The following is an 11782-nucleotide window of genomic DNA, read 5'->3' as shown; positions in this document are numbered from 1 at the left end:
TTCATTAAAATGAGGGTAAAGGATCCCAAGTAAGTGTATCCTTTACCATGGGGTGAGAACAGTAGACAGGTGACTCAGCTCAGCAGCATCAGAAACCCAAACAAAAAACGGAGAAAGATTGATTTCAGCACCCTGTGGAACACAGCAGCATGTCAATGTCTGTCAATCATACAACTTATAGTGCCTCCACTGGAGAGCTTCCGAGCTCCAGCTTGAAAAGTCCAGGATTAGCACAGCTCCAGCGAGGTGTCCACATCTCTCAAGGGGGATTCACAAGGAAGTTAGGTCTGTGACAACTTAGCAGCCACCATGTGAGTGTCAAAGAGTTCCCAGGAGACCAAGGGAAACTGGACAACAGATCCCAGCTATTCCTCGGAGTGTTATTTTCATGAGCCCCAGTTTCATCAACCAAGTGGAGAGAAAGTTCAGGAGTGACTGGCACCCGAAGTGAGCAGGGTACATGGGATAGATCAGGATGTCTGGGACTTGGGGATGTGATGTGCTTATCAATGATAAGGAATAGTTTCTCCTTATTTACTGTCACCTTCAGCTAGGACCCTCCCTACTGAGAGAGACACAGTATTCTATAGGGATGCTCTCATTTAGGCTCTTCCTCTCTTCAGCTCCCACATGACAAGTCACAGACCAGAGAAGTCTATATGGTCACATAATTCCATACCTGAATCCCTTTTCAGTTCAAAGGTAATCTAAGGAAGTTGTTACTGTTCAAATATGCAATGTCCCTCATGGGCTCAGAATGCCTAACCCCCCGGTTTGGTGCTATTTGGAGGAGATAATGGATACTTTAGGAGGCGAGGCCTTGTTGAAGGAAGTCACTAGGGGCCTTTGAAGGTTATACCTAGTTCCTGTCTCACCCCCTCATGGCAGACCTTTCCTGTCCGCCATGAAAAAGCTCCTCCATCACATGCTCTAACTAACCACCATGATGCTTTGGCCAAGGAACTATGGATGAGCAGTACAGCTGTTCTCTTGGGTACCTGGGCCACAATGATGGGAAAGTACTAATACACAAGGAGATCACATTGGAAAATGGGTATGGCTGTGAATCCATTTTTGAGGCATTAGGTACCTTTCTGAGGTTCCCAGAGTGAAGACGGACCAGTGAAACCAACAACCTTCCACACGTCTGTGCACGCTACAATCCATAGAGTATTTCATACCCTCTTTTTCAATACACATCTAGCAAGAACCCTGAATGGCGACAGGAACGATCATGAAACAGCATTAGCATTAATGCGCGGATGGGGACGCCAAGGTCCATTGACAGTCAAAAGCAGAGGAGGCTTCATGGTGCTGGACTATACCCTCTGGTACCACATTCCCATCATAATCACTTTGTTTGGAAAACCTAATTCCCTAGGTACCATGAAGGCAAGGGCTCTGAAGTGTGAGTCCTTGAAGTCCTTTCTCAAGCCCTGGATGCAGCTGTGCATGCTGACTGCGATGGTCCTCACTGACCACCAGACCTCATATTTTGGGCCAGCCAGGCCCATTCCTGAGGGTAGAAAATTCTCTAGTTTGCTACATTGAGAAGCTCATTTTCTTGGCGAATCTGACCAGATATGTCTTTCAGAATCCTGATGGCTAGGAAAAATAAGGCCAGGAAAGATGCTCAGTATGCAGCACTAAGTTCAGACTCACCAAGAGATTTAGTGCATCACCAACAGAATATGCATAGATCATGAGTGATGCTATGAAGGACAGAGGAAGCAACATGCTTGTGAGCAGAGACACCGCACCCCCCCCCCCAGCTTGATTCTCTGCTATGTATAAGCTGCATGATCATTACCTCAGCATTTTCTCTCGTGGGGTGTTGATGTCAAGGTTAGGCACAATAAACACTAAACATTAAACAAACCAATAAATCCCAGAAAAGGCAGAGTGTGCAGCCTCCACAGAGCCCTTTATTGTCTGGGAGAGAAAGTGAGCAGCAGACATTGGCAAAGGAATCTGCTTTTTTACAGATGGCAAACCAGATTCATTTGTATAACTGAGTCCACAGTTCGGGGAGTCTCAGAATGAGAAGTGAACTCCAGAACCCTGGTTTGAGTCTGGACTCTTGACATGGCCCAACTTGGGCCTTGGTTGCTTCCTTCACCAAAACAAGGTGCTGGCTGAGATAAATGCTAGTGGCCTAAGAGGAAAGACTCCTCAGTTGGCATAGGGTCAGAACTTGACGTCACAGATCCTACAGCTCCTAAATGAACTTCCTCAGTGTGCACACCCATGTAGTGAGTACACAGAGAATCAGAACTTGATGTCACCCTAAAGCCCTCCTCCTATTCCCATCCTGGTGCCACCCACAGCCATCAAAAGGAAGATCTGTCTTCCCTGTACCTCCTGGATATGCCAGGGCAGCCACACTCATGAACTCACTGCAGCTCTGCTGACCTGCCCAAGATCAAGGCAGTCAACATTCCAGCAAGGATGAGCAAAGGGCCAACGAGGCTCCACCCCTGGCTGAGTAGCTATTGGTTGTAGATGGCAGCCAGGGGAGGGGGAGTCCATTTTCTTCAGACCCCCTGGTAGGTTGACCATGTTCCAGTGGGTGACCCCACACCCATGCACCAACTAAATGCAGTGGATTATTAGAGAGAGAGAGAGAAGAAAGAAGAAAAAGGACACAAAAAATGAAACGGGATGTGGTAATGGGGCTCTGGGATGAATTAGAGACTAAGACCAAAACACACTGTATACATGTATCAAATCCTCAAAAATAAATCCAAGTATTAGATAAACAACATTTGTTTTCCCACTGAACATCCAAGGTTTCTTTGGTTTTGAATTTGATATCATTAGAATTGTACAATATATATTCCTTTGTGCCTGCTTCCTTGTTGTGATGACGGTAAAATACATTTGAAAACTGCCTTTTTGATCATTTTCAATGTACAGTTCAGGGGCAGAACATGCATTCACACTGTGACACAGCCACCACCATACACTACCCCTCCTCAGACCTTAGCCTGCAGAGCTGAAACTCCTGCTCAACACTAATTCCCCATTCCTTCCTCACTCCCTCCAACATTCTATTCTGTCTATGAATCTGACTACTCTAGGACCTTGTAAGTGAAAAGAATAAATATGCTCTTTTATGGCTGGCTTATTTTACTTATCATAATGTCTGAGGTTTATCCGTGTTGTAACATGCATGAGAATGAATACCCTTTCTTTTAAAGAACCGAGTAATGTCCATTATACATACAAATCGTATTTGTCAGTTCATCCAACAATGGACATGTCTCTCACTTTACTCTGGAGATCAGCCAGGCTTTTGTGTCTAGTGAGAAACGGAACGTACAGGCAGACAATGGACAGACCATTCCCACAGACAGCTATGACTTTCCACCCACCGCAAACAACTCAGGAAACCAACTCCATTCTCACAGCCAACAGCCCAGGAGGCAGCCTGCTACCGGCCAGATCTTACAGGCAGACAGCTTGCTATCTCTGGTGGCAGTTCAAGAAGATGAACCATAACTGCTGTCACCACCAGCCTAACAAGGCTAGGCCTCGATTAGCATCCAGGCTTCCATAATTTCTGCCCGTTTCCAATGAGGACCAACCAGCAGCACAAAAATGTCATTAGCTGGCCTAGGGCATCCCCAGCCCACAGCTCCAATCAAGGCTTTCCATGGTTTTCCGCTGTAGAGTGAGGTTCCCAAATCCTACTTTCTGTCTTTGAGTGTCTGCTCAAGTCTAAGTGTGACAGAGCAAGCTCTAAACAAACAACCTTTGCTTTTCTCATCTGGTCAGTCTTCGCTTTCTTCCACAACAGTTATTGATTTATTTTCAGTGCTGTGTAGTATTCCACTATAGCAGTTTACATAATTTATCTACTCTATTGTCATTGGGTGTCTGGATGGCTTCCTTTTACAAAAGGAAGGACTATGACCATACCACCATGAATGTACTTGACCTCTTCTGGTCTCAGAAGGTAAGTAAGATTGTGCTAGGTTAGTACTTGGATGGAGACCACCTGGGAATACCACTGTTACAGGCTTACGACACAGGCCCATAATCCCAGCTACGCATGCAGCTGAGGCAGGAGGACTGTTAATTCAAGGTCTGTCTGGGTACAGCTTGGACAACTTAGTGAGACCCTTTCTTACAATAAAATATGAAAAGAGAGCCAAGGCTCAGTGGTAGAGTGCTTACCTAGCATGCACAAGACCCTAGAATGCATGAGACTCTAGACTCAGTTTCCAGCACTGTGATGATTACAGTTATAATAATAAATAATGCCATGAATACGCATGTACATGTCTTATTGTAGAAATATGTACACAGTTCCGTTGAGGAACTACCGAGGAGAGCTGCTGGGTCCCAGGTACACTCACCAGTAACCAAGAGCTCAGCTGCTCCATGTCCTCACCTACCTTCAGTGAGTCCTCTCTTCTGTTTGAGCTGCTAAGGTGGGTGTGCAGGGCCAGCACGCTTGTTTTGATATGTTCTTGATTAAAGTTGAATACTCTCTCATAATGGCACTGCAAACACATGAATCTTTTAATACCAGTCCCTTGATCAAAAATTCCTGATGAGAATGCCCCCCCCCTCTCTCTCTCTCTCACACACACACACACACACACACACACACACACACACACACACACACACAGGCGATCACCCTCCCATCCTCCTGGGGCTTCACACACAGTCCTCTCAATGCTGCCTCCTGCTTTGTTTTCTTTACAGCACATTACCCTATTCTGAAAATTATCATTTGTTTACATGGTACACAGACTTGCTATGAGTTGGATGCAGACTTGGATATGAGTTCCAAATCAAACCAACAGTGTGCTGTCCTGCATTAGTGACTCAAAACTCATAAGCATCACTGTCTTTGAAGGTGTGATTTTCTGAAATGGGAGACATCTCTTGGCAGAGCTCCAACAAGGAATTCTTGAGTGTCTGCATTTCTACACAGTCCTCTCTTCTAAAGTCAACAGTAAATATATAGAGTACTTTATACTTAGTTGCAAATAAGACTTGGTTTACTCTTGTCTATTTATAAATGAGATTTAAAAAAAAAACACATTTGGACATTGTACAGGACAACCAGCATATCTGTCCCTGTTGGAGAGGTGCTGGTATGGCTGCTACGGCACCACTCTGAAACACTCCCATGCATTTCCAAAAGCACCCTAGTGGGCAGTTCTGTGGGCTGTTGAGAATAATGCAGCCACTGAAAGGAAGCACTGAGGATAAGCTGACTATCTGAAAGGCTGTCATATGCCAATTGCCTAATATAAAATTACAGCATTGTTCCTCTCTCTGGGCAGATTGAGAATTTGACCAACAGGAATATTTGTCAAGCCTGGCAAGAGTCCGAAAGGTACGCTGAGTGTTCCAGGGAGTGAAGTGCACTCATTAGGCAACAATAAAAATGCCATCACTCCAACTCCAAGAAAAGCAGAACAGCATAGAATGACATTAAATATTACTGAACAACTCCACTTGCAAGATCTGCACTGACTTTTCCACATCCGTCTGTCTGCTCCCTACTACTGGGTGAACTTTTATGATTAAAGACAATCTGGGGTCATTCAGGCTGGGTAATTCCTGGATGAGGATACATCACCCGAGGGTGTGGTCCCACTACTTCATCTTGGATGCTGGCCCATGTCTGCCCTGGCTGTGTGAGGGTTCCCAAGCAGCTCTGCAGAGGCTCCTGTCCCAGCCTGTCTTTCCGCGTGTTCATTCCCTCCCTTCCTCCCCACCCTCTGCTGACCTTCTTCCTCACTTTTCAAGTTTCCGGATGCTTCCTGATGCCTCAGCAGCATTCACTCCTCTCTGCACTCACAGGCTGGACACTTCCTTCAGTCAGTCTCTCCGGTGACACTTCTGTACTTGGCTGTTTATCAGAATCTACAAGAGCTAGGTCCAGTTGCTGACCCAGAAGGAAACCTACTACTACTGTTTTGCTGAAGAGTCACGTGGCCAAACCGTTTTCTAAATACATCTATACTCATGGTTTAGTGCAGTGTCCAGGTTCCATCAGAAAAGCATCTTACTGCAGCTGGCAGTGGTTGATGCAGAAACCTGTAAGAGTGATGATGGAATGCCTGGCCCCACATGAGACATTATGACACCCCCCCACACACACACACACCCACACACACACCCAGGTCAGGGGACATCTCTGAAGAGGGACAGGAAAGAATATAAGAGGCGAGGATAGGGAGATGTGCAGCAAAGTCATCTGAACACAACACAGCTGTTGCATTCATGAACCCGGTGCACAAGAGTGGACTAATCAATGCTTTATCATGGACGGGGAAGGGGACCAGAGGGCCTCATGCCTTCCAGAGGGACTACTGACAATTAATGCCTGGAGGAGGGCCACTTTATTCAGTAGCGTAGCTGCAGATACGTTAGCCTTGCTCCACCGAATAACTTCCCACCCACATTCAGGCAGTGAGCCATGCACACAAGGAAGAACAGAGAAGGGGTTCACTGAACGGAGGGGTACCAGTGGAAGGGAAACGAGTGAGGGGAATGGGGGTGAAAATGACGAAAATTCATTACATAAATGTATGAAACTGTCAAAATGATAAAAAACAACATAGGATCCACGGGAGTATAGTAAGCAGCTGGGATGTGGTGGTGCTCCCAAAAACTTGTTATACTGAGTGTTTAATAAAAACTTTAATTGCATTTGTATTAAAAAAAAAAACAAACTATGTCTGTTTCAGTTCATTGTAATAGTATTGCCAACTAGCTCCGTCCACCACCAGTGTCCAGCAGCTCACCTCCCTCCTGGCTGTGGACCTTAGAATATACACTCAATAGCATCAACACCCACAACAACACTGTATAGCACTGACATGCATGAAAAAAACCTCACTCTTAAGGAGGGACAGTCTGTGGTCTAAAGGACAGTTTATTTAAAACAACGGTGACAGGTGCTGGGGGAGGAATGAGGGGGACAACTCTAACACAAAAGCAGACAGCAAGAACCTCAAGTTAAAAACCAATGGCAGTGGAAGAAGCTATGTCTCACACATATACAAACCGCTGACCTTGATTATTTACATCCAAACCTTACAAAATAGCATTTCAAGTCAGCACTTAAGCCAGTGTTAATAGTTTTCATTACAAAACATTAAAGCTACAAACTTCACATTTTTTAAATTGTACATCAGCAACAGCATTTAAGATTTTTTTTTTCCTCCAAGTTGGTCTGAGTGCAGGCTGGTGGAAGAGACCTCCTCCTAAACCCAAAGAACATGGATTCCAAAGATGATGACTGTAATCCTAATAAAAATACAAACACAGGGCTCAGAAGAAGGATGAGGAGGGTGAGGGGTGTGTTCTGGGCAGGAGCAACTTCCCCAAAATAAAGAACGGCAATCTTTAGAGGCCGCACAGTATGCTGGGAAGGACAGTGGCATAAGAACCGGACTATGCTACACTCTGCTGGCATGACCTTGAGGAACAGGCATTACCAGAGCCTCAGTTTCTTGGTCCACAGAATGGAGAGACACCCGTATCTCTCAGAGCTATCAAGTTTTGGTAGGAAGGGGGCTGTTCAGACTGCCCACGTCTTCCTAACTTTCCAGGTATCTGTTCATTTCACTTAGGCTGGTGAATTTACTAACATGCAGCTGTTCATAATATTCTGCTATTAGTCTCTGAGCATCTTCAGGGTCTAAAGTGATGTGATCTCTCTCATTCCTGATATTAGATGAGGCTATTGAGTTTTAAATGGTAAAATAAATTTCTGGCATCTGCCAGGTGCTACTCTACAGTGTCAAAGACTCAAGACTCAATGCCTGAGGCTTCAGATTACCACTTCCATCTATCCACTAACCCAGCAACCTTCCCACTCCCAGCCAGTCAAATTCTCGTCCAATTAACTGGGGTTGAAGAAAAAAAATACATGAGAAATATTAAAAATAGAAATGTGCTTCAAATTTATGAATGGGAGCACAACTAGAACATTTTTAGAGACTATGAGGTTTTGTTTGTTTGCTTTTTGAAAAGAAAAGTTAGGTGTGGGTCATGGCTTCTCGCAAGTAGAGAGCCCAGAGTCCTGTCAGCCTGAGTCACAAACGCTCAGGCTCCAGGGAATCAAGATGCGATTCCTGGGATCCGGTCCCCGAGGAAAGCATGGCTTGCTCCCCTGCCTGTCACTGGACAACACATAAGCCCTGCCAGGAAATTTCGTTGATCCAAAACAACTGACTTCTGGCAAAAGGCTCTGTTCAGCTGGACTGCTGATACAGAGATGCTTGAAACCAAATAAACTCCAGATCTAGGTTCATGGCTGTAGAACAGTCACAGGAAACACTATTTTCCTGTGCTTGGATCTTGCTTCAGAAGGGAGCCATGGGCTTTCTCCTTCTGCCTGGCCAAGCCCAAAGCACTTGTCTTCGAGAGGAAAGAGCCCCAAGATGGGCTATTAAGTTGCAAACATTATGCAAGCTCAGTGCTCTGGGTTTTTAAAAACTTACTTGACTGGGGGATGTGACTATTAATTCAGCTGGTTTTTAACCTTAAAACAACAACGACAAAAAACAAAACAAAACAAAGCACTTCAACGTAGTCTTCGTGAGAAGCCACGGTCACTTCATTCTAAGCATTGAGGAGTTTCTGGTTTTTGTGACTAGCCCCACAGAGTGATGCCATGGATCCAGACCCAGTGTCGTGGGAAGGAAATCTCTCAAATTCAGTTGCATTGTATGAGAAATAACTCAAGGAGCCCATAGGATTCCTGTGAAACCTGTCGCGCACCTAGCTCAGTGTCTGACATGTGCTACCCAGGGAATGCTAGCTGCCATGTATCATTCCAGCAAGATCTGCAAACTGTCCTCTGATTCTCTCGGCTACATAGTTCCTTTGCTAGCCAAGTCCTGCAGACCAGCTGCCTCTTGCATTTTTTAAAGCTTGCTGTAACTGCAAAGAACAGAATCTGGTCACAGAGGAGAACATCCCCTTCCTTTTTATCGACTCTCAGGTTAGGGAACAAAAGCAATGATGGGAGTTGAATTTCAGTATCCACAGGTGCAACCCAATCGTGGCTCCCATCAGAGAGAAGAGATAAGAAGAAAATAAAAGGGCAACTGTCTTTCCCAGTTTCTTCAGACTGCAGTTTGGAGCCAAAGGTGCAGGGCATAACTCAGTAACCGTCTTTTGCAAAGCCCTCTACCCTGCTGCAGGCCTTCTGTGAGGGCTTGTCTGGATCTGGGAGACACTGCAAGGAACCCACCGGTATGCCGAGACTGACATGGCTCCTCTGGGGGGCCCTTCCATAGCAGCTCAAGGACCAAAGAGGCAAGGCAAGAGCAGGAGTCCTGGGACAACTTGATGAACAGCGGTAGTTTCGTTCTCTCAGTGAAGAGCTCTTGGTTCAGCGGCCCAGGGGAGGAGCCCTGAGTTCCGGTCCCTGCTCTGACTCAGACTCCATCTGTGACGTTGGCAATGGTACCTCTCCTCTCATTTTCCCACCCGCACAGCTCACCATCAGACCCATGCCTGCTACGGTCCCTCCCAGCTCCGGCATTCTGCGGACCACTAAGCCTCCTATGAGCGAGTCTCAGACCCTTGCCAGACCCTCCACAGTGAATGAAAAGAATAAAACAATCACATAAATTGAATGTGGACCACAAAAGCAAGCCCCTTTACCCTGTATGTAAGAAATGCAGAGCAAAATGTCACATGTGATTTTCACACGAACAGTGAGGCCTTCAAAACCCCTTTCTTTTTTCTGGACTGGACACAGTCCCATTGGCTGCAGAGTTCTTGGTAGACCTGTCCTTTCAGCAGATCTTGTCCCCTCTTAAGGCACTGGGCAGTATCTGGGATGTGACTTTAGGCAGCTGGGAGAGCGGGGATGGGTGAAAGGTGTTGAAACAGCAAAGGCTAATTTGCAAAGAGGGTGCCAGGCTTCTCCTAGGACTCAAGGAGCAAACTCAAGTTCTCCAGGCCTTCCCCTGGCGTCACCAGCAGCTTCCGAGGCCAGGGACGACCCTATGAGGTTCATCACTGTGGTGGCACAACCATCCCAAGACTAATTTTTCCATGAAGCCCTGCAGTGGGTGAGGCTGACTCCTGGGATTCAGTGACCACCTAAGAGCCTCTCCGTGTCCTCTGCTCTCTTACTCCACAGTACCATAATCTCACAGGAAAGAGGCAGAGTGTCTGAAACTGTACCTGTACAGAGACACCACCACAGAGTGGGGAATCTATTTATAATTTATATATATATATGCATATTTATATATTTTTTAAAAAGTCTTCCAAAGAGAGCAACCAAAAACTATTACAAGAAAGAAAAAAAAAAAAGACCATGTAAAATTCTCCCAGCTATCACTCAACTAGGAGTCTCTGTTCCTGGGGTCTAAAATTCTGAGTTAAAAGCGCCAATCCAAACCCTTCAATCCGCCTGTGTACAGACACACACTGGATGGTATGCACACGCCTGTCAAGGGAGCCCTTCCCACTGGCGCACATTCCTGAGTTCACAAAGGTGCTGTGGAGAGAAGACAGAGTGGAAGTGCTGGCTAACAGACCCACAACCCAGAAGCCACCAAAGGCTTGGGCTGCTGCCGTCAGAAATTCTGTTGCCTCCTCTTCTTGGCTTCAATGGCATCCAGGATGGGCTGCCGCTTGGACCGGTACTTCTGCCGGATCTCTTCCATCTCCTGTTCCATCATGGGGTCAAGGGCCAAGAGCCTCTTCTGAAGGTCCTCCACAGTCCAACTCTTAAGCTAGAAGAGAAGTGAGGAGCACTGTCACCACAATGTCTAAGCTGAGAAGCCCAGCCTCCTCCAGCATCCAGAAGGCAGGCATTAGGAGGAGGATACTGCAGACAGAGTCAAGCGGTAGGGGAGCTAGAGAGCGACATCTAATTCTAATGATCACAGGCCAGAGCTGTTGCGACCATGCATCCCTGAGAAACTCTGAAAACTAACTGTTTTGATTTAATGTGCCCTGAACAAGAAGTAAGGTACATATTCATTATATATAGTAACTTACTGTATGAAAACTAATGCGGCTTCCTGCCTGATCCACGAGAGGAGCAAGGACAGTGCCCATGCCTCTCTCTGAAACTTACCCTGGAGGCCTGTTCAGTACAGGTGAGTCACCTCTGTCTCCCCCGCCCCCCAGTGCCATGCACAGCCATACTAATTCCCACTAACATTCACCAGAGTCAAAGTAAAGCCAAGCATTCTGTATGGTTCTCTATATGTGGTTTCTGAACATATGGATACAACCTTTGGCTGGAGAAACCCTGAAAATTCCAAGATTAATTTTAAATACAGAGAGAAAAGGACCTGATGTATAAATTAATGATGATGGCTAGTACTTACATGGCGAGCACCTGAACCAGACAGACTGACTCTAATCTTCGTAAGAAAGGATAGGAATGTTCTGTTATCCCCATGCTACAGGATGGACAAGCCAAGGAAGAGTGACTAAGGAACCTGCCCAACATCTCCCAGCTAGTAAGTGACAGGGTCAGAGCATGCACCCAAGCAGGATAGCTCCACAGGTCATGCTGAGCCAGCTTCGCAAAAAGGCAGACCAGACCAGCACAGCCCTCTGCAACAATTCATGCTTCAAACAGGGGTCTTGCAAATGCCAGGAGACTGGCAAATTATCGTCTTAGACTGGTGCAGCGGCACACAGCTGTAAGCCCAGCACTTGGGGGGGGGGGGCACAGCAGTAAGGCCAGCACCTGAGGGGCACAGCAGTAAGGCTAGTACCTTGGGGGACACAGCTGTAATCCCAACACTTGGGGGGCACACAGCAGTAA

The 11782-nt window shown here is 46.3% G+C and overlaps 1 protein-coding gene across 2 annotated transcripts in view; it reads right to left on the bottom strand.

Annotated features, from left to right (window-relative positions):
* Positions 1 to 6886: 6886 nt before the first annotated feature.
* Positions 6887 to 11782, bottom strand: part of Stk4 (serine/threonine kinase 4) — a 103172-nt gene continuing 98276 nt past the window's right edge. For both annotated transcript variants that reach the window (XM_052724069.1, XM_052724070.1), the window contains one exon: positions 6887 to 10733. In XM_052724069.1, the coding sequence (XP_052580029.1) occupies positions 10575 to 10733 (159 nt within the window). In that variant the 3' untranslated portion in view covers positions 6887 to 10574. The remainder of the gene's footprint in view (positions 10734 to 11782) is intronic.

This window comes from Peromyscus californicus, unplaced genomic scaffold, assembly GCF_007827085.1.
Source record: "Peromyscus californicus insignis strain IS unplaced genomic scaffold, ASM782708v3 Scaffold_7__1_contigs__length_154581171, whole genome shotgun sequence".
NCBI classification, from domain to species: domain Eukaryota; kingdom Metazoa; phylum Chordata; class Mammalia; order Rodentia; family Cricetidae; genus Peromyscus; species Peromyscus californicus.
Note: the sequence above shows the minus strand (reverse complement) of the source record. Positions and strands in the feature narration are given on the sequence as shown.